Source organism: Pogoniulus pusillus, chromosome 20 (genome assembly GCF_015220805.1).
Source record: "Pogoniulus pusillus isolate bPogPus1 chromosome 20, bPogPus1.pri, whole genome shotgun sequence".
In the NCBI taxonomy this organism is placed as follows: domain Eukaryota; kingdom Metazoa; phylum Chordata; class Aves; order Piciformes; family Lybiidae; genus Pogoniulus; species Pogoniulus pusillus.
The window spans coordinates 8,872,860-8,894,216 of record NC_087283.1 but is presented as its reverse complement, the minus strand read 5'-3'; the positions used below and the strand labels follow the sequence as shown (position 1 = coordinate 8,894,216).

The 21,357-nt window shown below is 47.7% G+C and overlaps 2 protein-coding genes across 2 annotated transcripts; one reads left to right on the top strand and one right to left on the bottom strand.

Moving 5' to 3' along the window:
• Positions 1-3,244: 3,244 nt before the first annotated feature.
• EMC8 (ER membrane protein complex subunit 8) lies at positions 3,245-15,568 on the bottom strand. Its single transcript, XM_064160060.1, has 5 exons — positions 15,324-15,568; positions 8,703-8,779; positions 5,633-5,702; positions 5,025-5,119; positions 3,245-3,851 (listed from the first exon to the last, which is right to left on the bottom strand). The coding sequence occupies exons 1-5, from the start codon at positions 15,531-15,533 to the stop codon at positions 3,692-3,694; spliced, it is 612 nt and encodes a 203-aa protein (XP_064016130.1). The 5' UTR covers positions 15,534-15,568; the 3' UTR covers positions 3,245-3,691.
• A 113-nt stretch (positions 15,569-15,681) lies between these two features.
• LOC135184377 (cytochrome c oxidase subunit 4 isoform 1, mitochondrial) lies at positions 15,682-20,075 on the top strand. The gene is made up of 5 exons (XM_064160063.1): positions 15,682-15,811; positions 16,637-16,716; positions 17,228-17,395; positions 18,968-19,099; positions 19,798-20,075. Exons 2-5 carry the CDS (start codon positions 16,638-16,640, stop codon positions 19,932-19,934), a joined length of 516 nt encoding a protein of 171 aa, XP_064016133.1. The 5' UTR covers positions 15,682-15,811; position 16,637; the 3' UTR covers positions 19,935-20,075.
• The last annotated feature ends 1,282 nt before the right edge of the window (positions 20,076-21,357 follow it).

The window sequence follows — 21,357 nt, the reverse complement described above, 5'->3', positions numbered from 1 at the left end:
CTGCTCCTTTCTGTATTTCTCAAGCTGGATCAGTTTTTGACCAAGGGCTGCCCAGGGCCATCAGCTGGTGGCATATCTGGGGACACAACTGTGGCTTTTTGGCTCTCAGGTCATTCTGATCCTTAATTTCAAACTGAATGGATGCTTGAAGCAACACATGCTCAAGGCTCTTCCTTCATTCTTGTGAGCAGAGGATTAAGGGACCCAGCAAAGAGATGTGTGTGTCCTCCTGCTCAGGAACCCAAGCACGTTGCACTGGTGTTTTCAAATACTTGTGGGGTCTGTTTATCACTCCTTTGAAATATTAGGATTGATAGCTGAGGGAAAAAAAAAATCCCACATGGGAATAATTTTGCATTTCCAAGTGCTTGAGGTCTTGTGGTTGACGTAGAGGTAGGAGTGAAGCGTCTGGGCAGGGAAAATCTCCTCCTCTTGGTGAACAGGGAAAACAAAATAGAATGAGTCCTGTGTATCATTACTTTCTAACAAGACAAAAGAGGAGGACACCTGTTCCTGGTGCCACTTCCCTAGTTATTGCTGAGGGCTCCAGAAACAGAGACACTGATACCTTCCCCAAGATTTCTTCCCCTTGGAAGTTTTAAAAGGTGTTACCTCAGATTCCTGCAATGAATCCAACCGACTGGGCAGGAAAGCAGCATTTGCTCCTGCAGGTAAGTCTGGCACATCAGCAGGAAAGGGGAACACAGCCCTTTCTGAGCCCAGCAGCTTTCTCTTTTCTTCCACAAGAGCCAGCGTGGCTGCAGGCTGCCTGGCTTTAGGAAATTGCTGCCTTTCTGTCCAGCCTTCAACGCAAACAGGACAGGTGAGATAAGATCTGAGCACCAAACTGCTTCAAGCCAGTCTGGGCTTCTCTACCGGTGGCACAGCGCTCAAAGGACCTCATTGAAAAGAAAACAGAAAGTAGAAAGAGGGGAAGACAAAAGCATTAAAAGCTGCTCCAAGGGTTAGTCACAGGGAGTTTCCATCAGGTTACAGACATTCTGCTTTGTTTTATAAGGGTGAGAGGGGAGCACTGCAAGATTAGGCTGTTATTAGCATGCACAGGATCAAAGCTTGATTATGACACCTCGTTACAAAGAATAAAAACCACATTTCCTGTGGCTGAGGAGACAAACCAGCTTACACAGCAGCCTTGGCTGGCAACCTCGCACAACTCGCTAAGATAACATCTGCCTCTGGAACAACGGGTTAGATTTCCTGAGGTGCTGGTACAAAGTCAGACAGCAGCCCTTTCTTCCTGCGGTGTGTGCCATTTGCAGAGCCTCCTCTGAGCACACGTTGCCAGAGCACTGCTGTTTCCAGGGTATCTCTTCATGCAGACATGGATCTGCAGTAAAACGGCCTCTGGAACACGTTTATCTCTCTGCTTGTGAGCTATATCCATGTTTTCATTCAACAAGTGAAAATGTTTTCCTTTCCTGCAAGCCTGACTCATGCTAAAGAAAGGCTATTGACTAAATGCCAACATAACAGGGTTGTCTCCCTTGGATAACAGAGAGACAAACCGGACCCTTCGGTTCAAACCTTTATCTCCTCCTTGGAGCTGAACCTCAGACCTCTCACCTCCTGGCTCTGTGGAAACCCCACAGCCGGAACCGACTGGAGGCATCCTGGTTCTGGAATGGGATTTTAGCCTCACTCCTTCTCTTGCTACAACCAGGGGAGGTTGTAGCCGGGAGGAGGTTGCTCTCTTCTCCCAGGTGGCCAGCCCCAGAACAAGAGGACACAGCCTCAAGCTACACCAGGGGAAATTTAGGCTGGAGGTGAGGAGAAAGTTCTTCACTGAGAGAGTCATTGGCTACTGGAATGGGCTGCCCGGGGAGGTGGTGGAGTCGCCGTTCCTGGAGCTATTCAAGGCAGGATTGGACGTGGCACTTGGTGCCACGGTCTAGCCTTGAGCTCTGTGGTTAAGGGTTGGACTTGATGATCTATGAGGTCTCTTCCAACCTTGGTGATACTGTGAACCACGAGTGAAACTTGTGCTTATTTAAAACAGAAGCAGAAGTAGACTTAAGAAGTTTTGATGCTAAGGGAAAAGAAGGAACTTGTGAGAGAGGCAGATCATTTGGATCTTCCTCATAAAAACGTTTTGAGGGAGGAAGAAAAGGAAGCAGGTTGAAGCAGTGCTAACTGACTAACAACCATGAGGAGTAAGGCAGCAAGCCTCACAAAGAGCTGTGCTAGTCTGATATAGAGCTTCACTGCCCAGTATGCTTATTCTTGGAAACATTAATTACAAAGACAGAAGGGGAGCTGGACAATATCCAGGCTGCTTGATTTGATGTACTCAGATCGTTTCCCTTCAACTTGAAGGAAAACATTTTAGACCTACTTAAATGGAAAGTGCACAAACCAGCTGAAAATAAAGACAGGTTTATAAACCCCAAAAGACTGCATAAAATTAATAAGGTATTTGACTCTTTCTTTTGTAGATTCAAGCTGGTTTAGATCTGTCATTCAAACTTCCTTTTTCCAAATCATTAGGTGAATATTTATTTTTACCTTGACTTCAGCATTTTCAAGCAGTAACTGGTTTGTGTGCCCACAGAGAGCAAGAATTGCCTTTGAGAACAGGGCTCCAACACATCCTTTGTGTCACATTAGAATCATAGAATCAACCAGGTTGGAAGAGACCTTCAAGATCATCCAGCCCAACCTAGCACCCAGCCCTATCCAATCAACCAGACCATGGCACTAAGTGCCTCATCCAGTCTTTTTTTGAACACCTCCAGGGACAGTGACTCCACCACTTCCCTGGGCAGCCCATTCCAATGCCAATCACTCTCTCTGCCAACAACTTCCTCCTAACATCCAGCCTAGACCTTCCCCGGCACAACTTGAGACTGTGTCTCCTTGTTCTGTTGCTGGTTGCCTGGGAGAAGAGACCAACCCCACCTGGGTACAGCCTCCCTTCAGGTAGCTGAAGACAGCAATGAGGTCACCCCTGAGCCTCCTCCAGGCTAAACAACCCCAGGCTGCCTCAGCCTCTCCTGCTCCAGGCCTCTTCCCAGCTTCATTGCCCTTCTCTGGACACATTCCAGTATCTCAACATCTCTCTTGAATTGAGTAACCCAGAACTGGACACAGCACTCAAGGTGTGGCCTGACCAGTGCTGAGTACATTAAACCACTGCAGGACAGGTAATGCATGGGCATGGTACATGAGTACCAGTCCAGAGCTGTGCAGACAGAATGACATCTCCAAATCAGGCCAAAACAAACTGTTCACCTTATATTTTATGTATTTGACCTTAACATTTCTCAGCTGAGGACAAGATTTTTTTTTTCATGGTACTTCCATCGATGGTTAAAAAGTAACCTCTGAGAAGGTTAGAAAAAGCTTGGTTAAAAACTTGTAATACAGACAGTAGGGATGAGCAGAAGTAGTTCTGGCATTGAAGGAACAGCAACGTTCCCTACGACTGGGCAGACATCCATGAGGACAGCTGTGATCGACAGTTTGCAGCTCTTCCAAGGAATGTCAGCAAAGAAAGAGATTTAATGGCTTGGGGACACATCACTCCCCAGTGTGACATGCTCCTCCTTTTAATCAGTCAGGTCCCCACACAAGGTACTGAATGGTAATTCTATTTACATTCCAAAACAGCATTTTTCCTCTCTTCAGTACAGAGTGGGGATGCCCATCAATCAGTCAGTCACTGGGAGGGCCTCTAGCACAAGTGGAGGACAGCTTTGTTGATCTCTGGGTTTGTCCAGTCGTTCCTGATATCATCCAGGTGGTTATCAAAATCCACCAGGGTCTCGTAGGACTTGCTGTCCAGGAGAGACGCGGCGATCCTCTGCGCCTCCGGCCAGTCCTCGCAGAAGTCACTAGGAGGTAAAACAACCAGCAGTGAAGAGAGCCAGACAGTCACAGGCTGCTTTGGCTTGGAAGGAACCTTTCAAGGTGGTCTAGTCCAAACCTCCCTGCAGTCAACGGGGACATCTCCAACATGAGCAGGTTGCTCAGAGCTCCAAACAGCCTGACCTGCAATGGTACTGGGTATGAGGCATTTACCGCTTCTCTAGGCAACCTAGGCCAGGGTCTCACCACCCTCAGTGTAAAACAGTTCTCCCTTCTATCCAGTCTAAATCTCCCTCTTTTAGTTTTAAATCATCCTCCCTTGTCCTTTCACAACAGGTCCTGCTAAAAAGTTGGCCCCTGTCTTTCTGATTGGCCCCTTTAAGCACTGAAAGGCCACAAAGAATCATAGAATCAACCAGGTTGGAAGAGACTTCCAAGATCATCCAGTCCAATCTAGCACCCAGCCCTAGCCAGTCAACTAGACCATGGCACTAAGTGCCTCATCCAGGCTTTTCTTGAAGACCCCCAGGCACGGCGACTCCACCACCTCCCTGGGCAGCCCATTCCAATGCCAATCACTCTCTCTGCCAACAGCTTCCTCCTAACATCCAGCCTGTACTTCCCCCAGCACAACTTGAGACTGTCCCCCCTCGTTCTGTTGCTGGTTGCTTGGGAGAAGAGGCTAACCCCCACCTGGCTAGAATGTCCCTTCAGGTAGTTGTAGACAGCAATGAGGTCACCCCTGAGCCTCCTCTTCTCCAGGCTAAACAACCCCAGCTCCCTCAGCCTCTCCTCATAGGGTTTGTGTTCCAGGCCCCTCAACAGCTTTGTCGCCCTTCTCCCTGAAGCCTTCTCTTCTCTAGGCTGAACACCCTCAACTCTCTCAGCCTGTCCTCAGAGCAGAGGCATTCCAGCTCTCAGGTAATTTTTTTATGGCACTCAAATAGCAGTAGTGATCACAAAGAAAACCTCCACCATCTTGTCCACTTTGGAACTTAAGCTGCACCCTCTGCAATATGGTCTTGGCAGTCCTACCACCAAGATACTGGCTGTTATTCTCACTATAGCAAAAACCAGCTTTAGAAGCACTGTTAGATACAGCTTTACAGTCATTCAGCTACAGTCAGAGCCTTGCCCTTGTAACAGGCCAACTGTTTTTTTCTTACTACTCAAACACACAACCTCTGAAGTTTACTCACATGTGTGGGTCCTTGCACCTCCACTTGTTCTCGTGAAGCTCATAGACGTGAATGGCAGGTTCTACACACTCCATCGTGAACCTGGTGTTATCAACCTGGTGTGCAAGAGGAAAATACCACCTCAGTCTCCCCCTTGAGATCCCAAGTAAAAAGATGAAATAAAACCCAGCCAGTTTTAACAGACAGGGTGCCTTGTTCTAACTCATCCACTGCTCTAGCTCCAGATAAGTCTGATTCTACATGTTTTAACTGCCACCATCGCAGCAAGGGGGCAAAGCATTCTTTTGCTTCACAAAAGGCTAGAGTTCACAGAATCAGCCAGGTTGGAAAAGACCACTAGGATCATCGAGTCCAAGTCAGAGAAGGGGTCTGAGGTCAAGAACACACTGCCTTCACTCAAGCCTCACAAGCAGAGAAGGCACCCACATCCTTAGTCTGCAGACTAAGAGCTTCACTGGTTATAGGTCACTTCATCTCTTCCCCAGAGTATTTGGAAGGAGAAAATAATTTACTTCCCTATTAAAGGATGCAGAGAATGGCCAGTCCAACAGCACACTCATAACATTAAGAGCACAGAAAGAGGATGAGGTGAAAATGAATTGATTTACCATTATGAGTGCTGTATCGTTAAAGCCCTCTGCAATTCTGGAGGCCACCTTCTCTGCCACCTGGTTTGGACTGCATCAGAAGGAAAAAGTTAGGGTGTTAAAGCAACCCAGGACACTTCAGTTGAAAGCAGCAGGAAATATGCTAAAGAGACATGAAAATGACACATATTGAGCTGATACTACACTTCATTGAAGTCAGGTGGCCAAGAAAACCCCAGCTCCTCACTTCAGCACGTGATCTGGATCTTAGCTGTGCTCAGGCACTGGGTTTTTGAGCAGCAAAAAGCTTGCCACAGACTTTGTGGGATCAAAGTTTTGTGGAGTCCTACTCTCTTCCACCAGACCAAAGACTGCAGCAACATCCACCCAAGCAGGCATTTGAAAGAGAAACTGGGTTTGCTCCCTCATTTACATTTGAACTCATTCACTGCCCAGCTTCTCCATTGATATCAGACCATTTTTTGCCACGTTGCAAAGGTGATAATCTCTACCCAGTGCCAGCTATCTTCAGACATGAAACTGAGGCTTAAAAACAACCCAAACAAGTCTGTGATATCCTTTCAGACTGCAAACAGAACATACATTATCTTCTCCTTAAAAATGTTCATCTCCCTTGTAAGGGAAGAACAAATAACATCCCTTATCCCTCTTGGGTTCATCCAGAGTCAAAAGGGTTACTTAAAAAACATACTGTGACTGAAGGATGTACAGGGACAAAATAACTGGAACACTTCAAGCAGTAACACCTTAACCTGTTCATTTTACTTTAAATGCAAGTATGATGTACTCCCACTAATCCTGATACTGGATTTGTCCAACAGATTGTGGGGGAAGCTCAGAGAGTTACAGTGAACAATGTCCAACCCAGCTGCTGGCCAGTCACAAGCAGTGTTCCTGAAGGCTCAGTACTGGGGGCAGTTCTCTTTAATATCAGTGATCTGGATGAGGAGATAGAGACTGCCCTCTGATAGCACTAGATCAGGTGGAGGTATTGATCTGCTTGGCCCTACAGAGGGATCTGGATAGGCTGGATGCACAGGCCAAGGCCAATGGAATGAGGTTCAACTGGGCCAAGTGTGGGGTCTTGCACTTGGGTCACAACACCCCATGAGTGCTACATGATGGCAGAAGAGTGGCTGGAAACTTCCAGGCAGAAAAGAACCTGGGTATGTTAGTTGACAGTGGCTGAAGATGAGTCAGCCTGTGCCCAGAAGGCCAAGAAGACCAACAGCATGCTCACTTGGACCAGCAATAGTGTGGCAAGCAGGAGCAGGGCAAGGATTGTTGCCCCATACTGGGCACTGGGGAGGCTGCATCTTGAATATTTGGTTCAGTTTTGGGCCCCTCACTCCAAGAAGGACACTGAGGTGCTGGAGTGGTTCCAATGAAGAACAAAACAGCTGGCGAAGGGTCTGGAGAACAAGTCTCATAAGGAGCTGCTGAGGCATCTGAGGTTGCTCATCCTGGAGAAAAAGAGGCTGAGGGGAAAGCTTATGGCTTGTACAGCTTCCTGAAAGGAGCTCAGGTGGAGGTTGGTCTCTTTCCCAAGGAACCAGCAATACAACAAGAGGTAATAGTGTCAAGTTGCACCAGGAGAGGTTTAGGTCGGACACGAGGAACAACTTCTTCTCCTTGAGGGTTGCCAAGCCCTGGAACAGGCTATCCAGGGAAGTAGTGGAATTACCACAGCTGGAAGTGTTCAAAAAAATGTAGATGTAGCACTGAGAGAAGTGGTTTAGTAGTGAACTGGCAGTATTAGGTTAACAGTTGGGACCCAATGCCCTCGGAGGTCTTTTCCAACCTTAATTATTCTGTGATCTAAAATACTGCATTGTGGCTTCACTGGAAGGCCCTTATATAGCTTATTAAGTAATTTGAGTCAGATAGCAGAGAGAGAGAGAGAAAAAAAAGAGACTAATCCTGGGGGGAATAAATGAAAAGTGATATCTCTGCTTCACTGATATCATCTTCCATTTCAAGAGTGCCCCTTTGCCACCTAAGAAAACGTTTCAATACAGCTCAGAGAGAATTAAGTACTTCAGGAAGAATTAGGTAATTTCTGAAATCACAGAATCACTACATCTGGAAAAGACTTAAGATCACAGAATCATAGAATAGTTTGGGTTGGAAGGGACCTCCAAAGATCACCTCGCCCAATACCCCTGCAGTAAGCAGGGACATCCTCCATTAGATCAGGCTGCCCAGAGTCCTGTCAAGCCTGACCTTGAGTATCTCCAAAGATAGGGCCTCAACTATCTCCCTGGGCAACCTGTTCACCTGTTCCAGTCTTCCTCCTAATATCCATCCTAAATCTACTCTTTAATTCTAAAGCATTGCCCCTCTTCCTATCACTGCAGGCCTTTGTAAACAGTCCCTCTCCAGCCTTCTTGTAGGCCTCCTTCAGGTACTGGAAGGCTGCTATTATGTCTCCCTGGAGTCTTCTCTTCTCCAGGCTGATCAGCAAGTCTAACCATTATGTAACTCTATCAGAGCCTCTACTATGCCATATCCCTGAACACCACATCTAGATGGCTTTTAAAGACCTCCAGGGATGGTGATTCAATCACTTCTCTGGGCAGCCTGTGCAGGGTTTTGATAACCTTTTTGGTATAGAAACTTTTCCTAATGTCTAACGTAAAGCTCCCCTGGCATCACTTGATGCCATTCCCTCTTGTCCCATCGGTTGTGACTTGTGAGAAGAGACCAACACCCACCTCTCCACAACCTCCTTTCAGGAGACTTTCCCAAATCCACTCAGACCCATTGGAGTTTACAGGATAAGCAACTACATGAGCAAATGCACCAGTGAGTTTTGGCTACTTCCCCTAACAACTGCAATTAAACCGGTTGGCAGCCGTTCAAAACCCGCCCTTTCATGCTCCCCTACTGAAAAGGAGGAGATTACAGTAAGGTTGGGGTGGGGGGAGGAAGGGGTTTCTGCACCTGAACAAAGGCCACATCCACCAGTACCACCAAGACAATGAGACAGCAGATGACAGTTGTCAAAGTTGGCAGGGTCCAAAGGACGAGGGGAAAAGAGCAAACAGAAGGAAGTACTGCACCGACACACCTGGCGTCCTTCAGGCGTTCGTTCGCCTGGTAATATCCAGCTATCACATAGCTATTCTCTTTGCACCAGGAATCAATCTGGAAAAGGAATTAGAACAATGAAATCCAGAGGAAAAAAAATCAATCAAACAAACCCCAAACCCAACAAAGCAAAGAGAAAAAAAAAACCCTCCCAGATTTAAGGAAATCTTATAGAATCATAGAATCAACCAGGCTGGAAGAGACCTCCAAGATCATCCAGTCCAACCTAGCACCCAGCCCTAGCCAGTCAACTAGACCATGGCATTAAGTGCCTCATCCAGGCTTTTCTTGAGGACCTCCAGGGATGGTGCCTCCACCACCTCCCTGGGCAGCCCATTCCAATGCCAATCACTCTCTCTGTGAAGAACTTCCTCCTAACACCCAGCCTATACTTTCCCCAGCACAACTTGAAACTGTGTCCCCTTGTTCTATTGCTGGTTGCCTGGGAGAAGAGGCCTCTGCAAATAAAAGGGTGGTTGGAGCAGGATGGTATCTTTGCTAATTGCTTTTTCAGATAGAAATGCATTTGTAGATGTTTATGTTCACACTCACATACACATCTTGGCTAATTTAACACTGGGTTAATGTTTTACATCATTCTCCAAACAGCAGAAGAGCATGAAGCACCCTCAGTCAAAGCCTGGCTTAAATCATACAATCACTCGTGTTGAAAGGGATCTCTAAAGGTCATCTAGGCCAACTCCCCTGCAGTGAGCAGGGACCTCATCAACTAGATCAGGTTGCCCAGAGCCCTGTTGAGCCTCACCTTGAATACCTCCAGGGATGCAGCCTCAACCACCTTGCTGTGAAACCTGTTCCAGTGCTCAACCACCCTCATTGTAAAGAACTTGTTCCTAACACCCAATCTAAATCCGCTCTTCTCTAATTTCAAGCCATTGCCCCTTGTTCTATCACTGGAGGCCTTTGTAAAGAGCACCTCTCCAGCTTTCCTGCAGGCCCCTTGAGATACTGGAAGGTGATGATTACGTCTCTCTGGAGCCTTCTTTTCTGGGCTGAACAACCCCAGCACCCTCAGCCTGTCCTTGTAGCAGAGGTGCTCCAGACCCCTGATCATTTTCATGGCCCTGCTTCATCAGGAGTAGGACAGGACTAGTAAAGAGCATCAACAGTGCTGCCTAGTAGGAGGCGAGATCCTTCCTATGACCCTTTGTGGCTATTTCTTTTGGTGTTCATTTGACCAAGAGGCTACAAAACATTCACCATGTGGATTTTCCTGGTCAGTGATTTGACTTCTCAGCTCAGGCTCTTCTGAGTGACAGCACTTTCTGAAGTTCAGGGCATGCTTGCACAGAGAGTGACTGCTTCTAGCAGTGAGAGTGCTGATGAGGAGAGTTACTGCCAAGGGCTGGGCAGCAGAAAGGTTCTTGTTTAGACTTGCTCCTGTGCAGACCGAGGTTGCTGCGACATCTTGTGTCCCACACTGGGGTGTAGTTAAGTCAGAGATGGTAACTACAGGGAGGAGTGGACAGGATGGGTGACCCTAAACTGACCATGGATGGCATCTTCAGGAGAAAGCTGAGGGATCATGAGGGTCAAGCCTCTTTTTCAATGGCCAGTGTCCAAGGAGGACTCTGTTCATTCTGTCTTTGATCCTGATCTGTGTGTGTTCTTGAATCCAGTTCCAAAAAACAGCTCCTGAATTTGCTTCCCATCTGCTGCTGAGTCCAGTCTGGACCTCCCTAGTGCCTGCCTCCAGCATCAGTGGTGACAGTGACAGCATTGTCATCAGGAGTTGGGTTTAATATTGGTTTGTGTCTGTTTGTATCTATTTAATTGTTCTTATTTCCATTGCAGTTGGGTTAGTTTCTTTCCAGATACATAAGTCTCTCCCCCTTCTTCCTCCCACTCTAAAGGCAGAGAGGTTCACAGACAGCATCTGTCACTTGTTTAGTGACCAGCCCAGTCCTAATCCTTGACATGGAGTGTGACTGCACTGTCATTTCAAGAGGAGCTGTTTGGTTTTATTTCTCATGTAAGATTTCCAGCTTAAACATTTTTAACCTCAATTAGCAAATAAACTCAAAAAGAAAGGTAAATGTGAGGCTGAAGAAGCTCATCTCATTTATTGATCATCTTTACAACCAGGTCTGTTAGAAAAAGGCTTTTGTGATAAAACTGTTTATTCTTTGAGATCTCCAAAGGTAAGCAACCCCTGAAGCAGCTTTTCAAACCATGTGGGTGGATTCTCCATTCTTTCAATCAAAACTAAACACTTCTCTATGTCAGACACAAGATCAGACCTCGGTCAAAGATCTGCTGGCATGAATTCTCTCCTTTGTTATGGTCACGGTCAGTCCAGGTAGCTCATTATTTACTACCCACTTGGAAAGCATTTGCATTTTTTGGCATACAACTGACACAACTTTTGAGTGACACAAGCACCAAAGTTGATGTAGTTTTGTTGTTTTGATGGGGTTTTAAGTGTAGTTTCAGCACACACACACACACTGCTGTTGTCTCTCAGCTTTACGCTGATTTCCTCCTGCTGAGGTCTGCCTTGCTTTGAAATTACAGATAAATATGATGTTTCTCCTTAGAGCTGAGGAGATCAAGTCAGCATAATACAGAGCCCTGAAAGGCAAATGTGGAGGAAGCAGCTTGAATTTGCCTTTGCAGTCCCTGGAGAGCAAGCATTAAAAAAAATAAATACCTGAACAGCTACAGCAAAATAGGAGTCCAAAAATATACCTGATGCTGACCTATCACATCCTGCCCATCAAATTTGTCTCAATTTTACCTATAATTAGGCTGCATAAACAACTAAACCAAGCAAGTGATGTGAATAATCCCTCATCCACAAGGGATGACATGGATTTACCTGATAAAACCCAAAGCTGTGTAGTCCTGCTCTAGCTGAGGGCCAACTGCTGCTTCAATTACAAACCCATTTGGAGGGCTTAGGACTCAGGTTTTAATTGATGGTGGTTTGAAAGCTTGGCATTAAAGCCAGAATGCCAGACACTAAAATTAATTTAACAACCCAAAACCCTCCATCAATTTAAACATTAAAAACCTTAGTTCTAAATCCATTTTTGTTGCATACTGAAAATGACTGTAAAAGAAAAAAAGAGAAGATGATTTTTAAGTTTTCTGTTCTTCAAGTGGTAACTAAACACTGCTGACATATTAGAAAATACAGAGGAAAAAAAGGGGCAAAATTATTTTGGGCAGATAAAGCTATTTCTGCTTGCACTTTCAAACCCCTCTGGTGCTGTCACCAAAGGCAGCCTTAGCATCAATCAGCCCCTGACATTTTGAGTCCTGTTCAGCCCTGACAAGCACAAGCCAACGGGGGATAAGTTGTCTCTCATTCCCACATGTGCATGTCTCCCTGAAAAATCAGGAGTGGCCAGTTTTCTGATTCACTCTGACCCCCAAAGTGAGTTGGCAGAGCCCTGGGAAGGGACAGGCTGTGACCTGCTGCCCCAAGCAGTCGGGACCTGGCAATGTGGATCAGAGGGAAGTGACACTTGGGTGTTTTGAGCTGAGATGTGGCTGCAAAACCACAGTGAACCAGCTGAGAAATGCAAAAAGGTACAAAAAGCTCCACGTGGAACAAAATTCACTTTTTCTTTAATGACTCTGGTTTTGAAAGGGATTTCAAACGTGCAGGCCAAAGTGTAAATCAAACACATGCTTCTGCTCTCTCCTCCAGAGCTATAAACCTTCAGGCACTTCTGTGTGATTAATAAAATCTGGTTTTGCTAGTTGCTTGTACCTGGCTGCCAAGGGTCAGGGCTGGACCAGCCAATAAAAGTGACAGAGACTCTCTGTTAATCCCTCTGCCTTCCTGATGGGAACAGAAGAGGAATAATGGAGAGAGACTGACATATTGGGAAAGAAACTAACACAGCTGCGATGGAAGTAAGAAAAATGAAATTAAATAGATAGAAACAGACACAAACTAATATCAAGCCCAGCTCCTGATGGCACTGACATCACTGTCACCACTGGTGCTGGGGGCAGGCACTGGGGAGGTCCCAGACTGGACTCAGCAGTAGATGGGAACAGGATTCAGTGAGAATGATGGTGAGTAGTTACTGCTGAGGGCTGGGCAGCAGAAAGACTCTGCCTTAGACTTACTCCTGTGCAAACCAAAGTCACTGCTAAATCCTGTGCCCCACGCTGGGACACAGTAAGTCAGAGCTGGCAATTGCAGAGAGGAGCAGATTGGACAGGTGAGCCTGAATGTCAGGCATCAAGAGATTCCATCCTATGGACAGCATCTTCAGGGTAAAGCTAAGGGATCACCATGTTCAAACCTCTTTTTCAGTGGCTCCTGCCCATGGAGGACTCTGTTCATTCTGTCTTTGATCATGATCTGTGAGTTCCTGAATCCAGCTCCAGAACACAGCTCCTGAATTTGCTTCCAGTCTGGAATGTCTGCCACAGCAACAGTGGTGACAGTGACAGCATTGTCATCAGGAGTTGTGCTCATTATTGATTTATATCTATTTAATCTCATTGTTCTCCTTTATATTAAAGCTGGTTTAGTTTCTTTTCTGTTCCTTTTGGATAAGGAGAGGGGTTCACAAAGAGCCTCTGCCAATTTTTCAGTGGCCAGCCCAGCTCTAACCTTTGACAATATATAATATACATAATTGTTATTTTATGCTTCACTACAATATTCATTTACCCATTCCCAGAGGAAAACCTAACTGTTGCCATTTACAAAAGTTAAAAATCAAGCCCTGCCCACGCTAGGTAGCAATTCCAAACTGTATTAGTACATTTTTCCAAGCAGTAACACGAGGAAAACCCTAAGCAGAAAATTATTGTACTATCAGCACACATCTTTGTGTTCCTCCTACACTCTTAGACTGGTGTAAAAATATTTCACCCTGACACATTTTTCTGTGCTTCATGGGAGTATGGAAAACCTAATCAGGCAGGGCTCAGGCTCAGACCCTGCTCCTGTGCCTCTGGCTGCATTTCATCATACTTGGCCTTCAGAAAGATCTCAACACTCCAATGGTGTCATATTACCTGGACAAAAAAAGGGATTTATTTACAAATAAATATTTTCTGAGTCAAAATTAAATGGAACATTTAGGACAAGAAGTCTGGAAGAACCAGAAATTAGTTATGCTTGCAGATATTGAAAAGGGATGGAATTTCTCCTGCTAATATGACAAGTCTTTAAATGGATAGAAAACCTGGAGCTCAAATCACACCTAGATCTCCCTTTAGTAGTGGTTACACCTACACTAAAGGTCCCAAAACACTTCTCTGCCCCCAGATCTGCTGCAGCCCACCTTGGCTTCCTATAACAATAAAATCTAACCATGTTTCGCTCTCTCCATCCCTGGTTTTGACAAAGAGACTCTCTGCAACACCAAGCAGAACAGATAACCAGGGGGTTGAGTCTAGAAAACACCACCTCTATGGTCCTAGCATCATTCTCCTACTCTGTGTGATGACAGGAGGGGAAATGGACTATCTCACGATGACTTACAGCACTGGAATGAGGTAGTAGATAATAGAGAATGCTTGCCTGCCTCTAGCTATCCCCTGGTTAATGAACCAAATGTGAGCTCACAATACACCAACTGAGATTTCAAACCCAAGCCAGAGTTGCAGTAGGAAGAGACATCAAATTTTTTCCCCTGTTTAGTCTAATGGCTTCCACAAATGGGGAAAGTGCACCAAAATGAATTAAGAAATGCATGCTTATATGCATCTATACACTCTCACTTGGAGACAAGCCCTTTTCCAATTAGCTGATATGGCTTTGAAGTGCCTTAGAGGTAAGCTGGGGAAAGTGTTTCCTGCTGCAGAATAAGGACATTCCCTCTGGGAGTTATTCAGCGATAATGACACTGATATAAATAGTTTCTCTGCACTGAAAAAGAAATTAGACAAAACTACCAGGCTCTGTAACTTTCTGCTGCTTCCTCAGCAGAAAGTGGTACAGGTGGACTTAGGGGGCGGCAGGGTGTAGTGAGACACTGGCCGAGGTTGCCCAGAGAGGTGGCAGATGCCCTATCCCTGGAACCATTCCAGGTGAGGCTGGATGGGGCTCTGAACGTGCTCTAGTTGTGGACGTCCCTGCTGGGGTTGGACCACATGAACTTTAAAGGTCCCCTCCAACCAAAATCATCCTGTGATTCTGCTCTAAAACCAAACCCATCCCGTGGTTCTGCTCTAGAACAAAAACTATCCCGTGATTCTGCTCTAGAACCAAAACAACCCCGTGATTCTGCTCTAGAACCAAAACCACCCCGTGATTCTGCTCTAGAACCAAAACCACCCCGTGATTCTGCTCTAAAACCAAAACCACCCCGTGATTCTGCTCTAAAACCAAAACCACCCCGTGATTCTGCTCTAGAACCAAACCCACCCCGTGATTCTGCTCTAGAACCAAAACCATCCCGTGATTCTGCTCTAGAACCACTCCGCTCGCACCACAGATCTAGCTGCGGGTAGCACAGTGCCGGTAGCGTCAATCCAGCAGTCCCAGTCCCTTCAGCACCAACCCTTCCTGGCCCCAGCCGCCCTCCCTAGGCTCTGCCAGAACCAGGAGTCGACTTCCCCCAGCTCCCTGCACGTCATCACCTCGCTCCTAGGCCTAGGGCCTTACCAGGGTGAGGGCCACCTCCAGCATGGGCGCCAGGGCCAGGGTACCGTGGAAGAGCGGAATGCAGTCGACGAAGAGCGAGGGGGGCCCGGCCTGGTCACGGCGCGGGGCTCCCGACGGCCGCTCGGCCACCAGCAGCCCGTTCACGGCGCAGTGCGGGTACTTGGCACCGTGCAGCACCATTTTGCAGTAGGCCTGCGTGGTCAGCTTCATTCTGCCCCGGCACACAGCGGCCCTCTGCCCGCACGCCCGGCCCCGGCCCGCCCGCTTCGCCTCAGGGCGTCGAGCGTCGCCAAAAGCCGTCAAGCGCGGCGCCGGCGCTGTCGTAAAAGCCGCCGGACAGCCCGCCCGTATCCCGTCGGCCCCTGCGGGCAGAGGGCCGCTCCTTCCCTGCCGCGCGCTCTCTCGCTGGCCGCCGCCTCCCGGCGTGCACTGCGCTTCCGGCCGGCGGTGCCTTCCGGTAGCAGCCCGGCGTAGAGGACGGTCGCCAGGTCGTCGGGCCGCGGCGGGTGGCGGGGCAGCGGGATGGGTGAAGGGGTCGTCCGATGACTGGTGGTGGTTGAGCGCGTCCCACTCATCACGGCTATCCGCTCCGGGGGACGGCGGGAGGCCAGCACGGCCCGGTTTGGGTGCGGGGGAGATGCGGAGAAGCGCTGCGGCCTTCCCGTCCCCTTGAAGAGGGGCTGCAGTGCGGTGTCCTATCGCCGTTGTCGCGTCTTGTCGGCTGGGCGTGAGATGCTCGGTGGCGCTGAGTGGTGGGGTGTGTCTCTGTGCCGTGTGGTCCACGCCAAGGTCAGGCGTGGGCCGTGGGCTTGGCTTTCATCTGACGGCGGGGTCCTGGGAGGGGTTAGCTGAGGTCAGGGGTGTGCGAGAAGCCTGCATTGTGGACTGGAGGTGACAACACAGCTGTGGGAGAAACCGTTAGCTGGGCGTCTGCCCTACCCTCAGACGTGTCAGCATTATTTGCAGCTGGAGCGTTCTGCAGTGGATGTGAGGTGCATTTAGACTTGCCTGAGGCTCCTGGCTTGCACCCAGTAACGGTTTGTGGCTAAGTGAAAGCGTTCTGGAAGGCGGACTTGGAAACGGGAATGCATTTGGGCTGTGAAAAAGAAAAGGAGGATGGGGGAAGATTCATCCAAATTCCTGCAGTAGAAGAGCATGGAGCAGTTTGGTGTGATGAGCCAGCCTTGGGAGAAGGAGCTGGAAGCCTCCAGGCTGGCCTGTCTCTTTATGGACAAGTAGCAAATGGTGTTACTTCACCTGTATGCGTTCCATGTCTGCACCTGATACTGACTTACCTACTTTTGGACTCACAGGATGTTGGCTTCAAGAGCATTCAGCCTCGTCGGGAAGAGAGCCCTTTCCACCTCCATCTGCCTGAGAGCACATGGACATGGTAGGTGGCAACTCTATATAGTAAGGACAGTAAAATAAACACTTCAGAGCTGCTGCTGAGGGTTTGGGTAAGCTGGCAAGGCTGGAGCTCTGCCTGGTGGCAGGGGATCTGAGCAGGCTGTGCCAGCAGATGGCATTGCCGAGGTGCAGAGGCTGACAGTGGATGGATTTGAAGGCCAGGAAAAACCTGGGATGGAAAAAGTGTAGAGGATTTCTGGATGTTTGGTAGGGGAGGTTAGAAATGTGATGAGATGACTGAAATGTTTATTATAAAGTAATTTTGGATATTACTTTTTATGTAGAGCCTACTTCTACTTTGTTCTCTTGCTTTTAACTTAGAACCCACTTGAACAGCTCTCTTTGTTTCTTTTCCTTCCCTGATAAGTGGTTCATCTTTTTTTCCTTCCTGGATTCTTTAGCTGCCATTGCTGTTTGGACTGAGGATTTTTTGTGTTGTGATCAGTAAGTGATGTGTGTGCCTGACTGGGTGTCTCTGCTGTTTCCACGTGCAGCTGGTGTTGTCAAAGCAGAGGATTTCAGCCTTCCAGCCTATGTTGACCGTCGTGATCTTCCCCTGCCTGAAGTGGCCTTTGTGAAGGACCTCTCTGCTCAGCAGAAGGCGCTGAAGGAGAAGGAAAAGGCATCTTGGACTGCTCTATCCGTCGATGAGAAAGTTGAATGTAGGTATGGGGGGCTTAAGGCAGCCTCACGCCTGGCAACAATGCAATCAGAGATGTTGTGTTTTCCTTAGTGACAATTTGGAGTAGAAAATCCACCACAGACAGTGCCTGCTGGGACAGCTGCTGAACCCTGTTCTTCCAAATGGCTGATGAGCCTTGAAGGAACAGTTGTGATGGAGCAGTTTGTATGTACAATGTGGAGATCAGTGGTTTGTGCTCCTGGAATTGTTAGTGCTGTTCCCAGAAGTTTAAAACACCTGCTGTGGTGTCTGCTAGGTGCCTGAGGCCAAGTTCAGCAATTCCTTTCAGAAAATAAATGATTTTATTTCTTTATTGGTGCCCATCTGCTGTCAACAGGCCAAAAAAAGAACTTACTGTAACAATCATAGAATAGAACTGGTTTTGTAGAATCATAAAATTGTTTTGGTTGGAACAAATGGTCTCTAAAGTCATTAGGTCCAACTGTTAACACGGTACTGCCAGGTCACCACAAAGCCTTTTCCTTCAGCACCACATCTTCATGGCTTTTCAATGCCTCCAGGAATGGAGACTCCACTATGACCTGGGCAGCCTGGTTCAGGGCTTGACAGCCCTTTTGGGGAAGAAACTGTTTCCCATGTCCAAGCTAAACCTACCTTTGTACAACTTGAGACACTTAACTCTTGTCATATTACTTGGGAGAAGATATTTACCCTCCATCCTCCTTTCAAGGAGTTGTAGAGAGCCAGAAGGCTTCCTCTCAGCCTGCTTTTCTCCAGGCTGAGCAACCCCAGTTACCTCAGCTGCTCCTCACAGAACTTGTACTCTAGAGCCTTCACCAGCTTTGCTGCCCTTCTCTGGGCATGGTCCAGCACCTCAATCTCTGTCTTGTACTGAGGGCCCCAAAACTGAACCCAGTACTCAAGGTGTGGCTTCACCAGTTGTGAGTACAGGGGGATAATCCCTGTCCTGATCCTGTTGGTGGCACTAGTGCTGGTACAGGCATGGTGCTGTTGGCCTTCTTGTATCATCAGTAGTGTGGCCAGCAGGAGCAGAGCAATGATTGTGCAATTACTTAGTCCAGCTGAGTGAAAGGAGCCCTGTGTACCTGAATGCTGATGACCACTACCCTTAATGTCAGCAAACTTCAGGTGAAGTGCTGAGCAAGTGCCTGAGCTGCAAATAAATCCACACCACGTACAATCGTGGTTTGCAAGTGATGACCTTTCTTGCGACCAGCACTGTGGTACAGTGAGAAGCTGTCAGACTCTTTGAGCAGCTGCTCAAACATTCACAGTCACTCTCCAAACCTACTGCTGCTCTAAACTTCAAGATTTTACTTAGTGGCTTTAGTGGCAAAACTGGGGGAGGTCTTTTGAGATCCAGTGGTCCCTTGGAAATTATTTGTGCATGGAATCTTTGCACTCAGTAAGCACACTGGGAACTGGAGGGAAGGAAAGACAGCGCTGTTCCTCCTTGTACCAGACTTTTTTGGTCAGCTTTGGGCTCTGGAGAGCAGCATGTTGCCTGCAGGTGACAGGAGAATGAAAAGGAAGGATTTGATGGATTTGTTGGTGGGGTTTTTTCCTGCAGTGTATCGCATCAAATTTAACGAGACCTACGCAGAAATGAACAAAGGAACAAACGAGTGGAAGACCGTCCTCGGAGGGGTGCTCTTCTTCCTTGGGTTAACCGGCCTCATCCTCATCTGGCAGAAACATTTCAGTGAGTCAGCTCTTCAATTAACAGCCAGATTAGTTGGTACTGGATGGAAAATCATAGAATTGCCCATAAACAGCCCCGGGGTGGGGTAAAACAGTGCTTCAAATAGCTGTTCTGGGGACTTCAGGGCGGCTGCTCTTGGTTAGGCTCTGAAAACTCAATTCTGGAGTTGGAACTTTGCACAGAGATTGGCAGGTGCATGGCATGAATATTTGGGGATCTGGCTCGCAGAAGGGTGAAGGTGATGGAGTGAGCTTTGGAAATGCAGAGAGGAGGAGAGGGAGGGGCAAGAGTGTGAAGCTTGCTGTCACAAAAGCTTATTGCCACCTTGGCAGTACATGTTTGGGTTTCTGCCATGTTTGGCTGCCTTCCCAGCTAATGATCCTACCTCAAGGGAGCCCTCCAGCTGCCATGAGGCAGAGCAGGCGGTTCCACGAGCTGTGCTGTTTCTTGAGCCTTCATCCTATGTGTGGTGAATGCAGGAGAAGGCTGTTTGAAGTCTTGATATGAGCCTTTAGCAGTGGATGAAACAGCTGGAGAATCACTTGGGTCTGAACCGAATGTTTCTGAACCTAGCTGGAGGAGAGTGGGTTTGAAGAGATGATGGTGTGTGATCAGCACTGATAGCCTTGGGGGAGGAGAAGAAGCTCCCAGCTTGCTGACTCTGTACCCTGAGGTAACTCCACCTCTGTTCATTGCAGTGTACGGCCCAATCCCGCACACCTTCTCCGATGAATGGGTGGCAGCACAGACAAAGAGGATGCTGGACATGAGGATGAATCCCGTGGAAGGCATCTCTTCCAAGTGGGATTACGAGAAGAACGAATGGAAGAAGTGAAGCAACTCAGTGGAACCTGCTCTGCTTGAAAACAAAATGATTCCATCACCCATGTGTGACCTCGTTGCTCGTGTACTGGAACAGCCTCTCCATCTACATAGATGCTAATAAATGTCTGGTTGACTTGAAGGGTTCCTTTTATTGGTGGTGTGATTGGTGTGTCATTTGTTAAAGGGAATGTTTGGGGCATGGCCAGCAGTGAGGCTCTGCAGTGCTTTGAGCTATGTGTAAGCTAACCAGATCCCAGCTCCTGCTGGGGCTCTGTGTTCTGCAGCCACTCCAAAAATAGCAAGTCAGTGCTCCAGACAGCAGTGATTCAAACCACACAGGTCATGGCAGAGATCTGTCTGTCCTCCTCATGAAGGGAATGTGCCCTCAGCAGCAGAGGCAGGATGCAGACCTCACTCCAGTGTCCTGTGCAGACTTAAATGAGGAGGAAAAGGAATTAGTAGATCCAATTCAACCAAGTACAGGTTTCTGAAACCCTGAGGCATCTTTTGTGCCTTGTGTGATGGTGTTTGGAGGAGATCACTACAGCAGGGGTATGGGAAAAATGCATTTAGAGTTGTGTTTTATTAAGTGCAGGGGTCTGAAGAGCAAATCTTGTGAGGAGCACCTGAGGGAATGGGGTTTGTTCAATCTGGAGGAAAGCAGACTGAGGAGGGACCTGTTTCTCTTAACTCCCTGGAAGGAGGTTGGTCTCTTCCCATGAGAAAAAAAGAACAAAAGGAAACAGCCTTAAGCTGCATGGAGGAGATTTAAATTGGACATGAGGAATGATTTCCTATGAAGGTTGTCAAGATCTGGCCCAGGCTGCACAGGGTGATGGTGGAGTCCCCATCCCTGAAGGGACTGAAAAGCCATTGAGCTGTGCTGAGGGATGTGGTTTGGCAGTGCTGGCTTAACGGTTGGACCTGATGTTCTTAAAGGTCTCTTCCAACCCAAGCAGTTGCGTAATTCTGTAGGTTCTGGTTATGGCTTAATGCTTTTAGAGCCTGAGCTGGTGCCTTGGCTGTGCCACTGCTAAATTTCTCCCCACAACTAATCTGATTTGTGTCACTGTGGCTTTCTGCAGGCAGACTTTTGCCTTTGGCTTAAAAAACAGCAGGCTAAAACAAGCTTTAGCTTCAGTTTGCTGTTTCCCTCCTTACAGGGCTGTCACAGTTTAAAATCCGCACCTGTGTTTAGCAGCTATGGAAGGACCTCAGCCGTTTCTGACAGCTGCTCTGCTGGGGGCTGGGCCAACCATTCCATTTCAGTCAGAGAAATCCAGGGAAGGTTTTTAGAGTGAGGTGATCTCATGGGAGTTAAGCAGTGAGCTCCCCTTCCTGGAAGGTTCCTTAGGTGAAACATTTTGTCTCTGAGTTGCTGAAGATTGTTAGAAGGGTGATGGGATCAGATGCTGTGCTCATGGTTTGCTCTT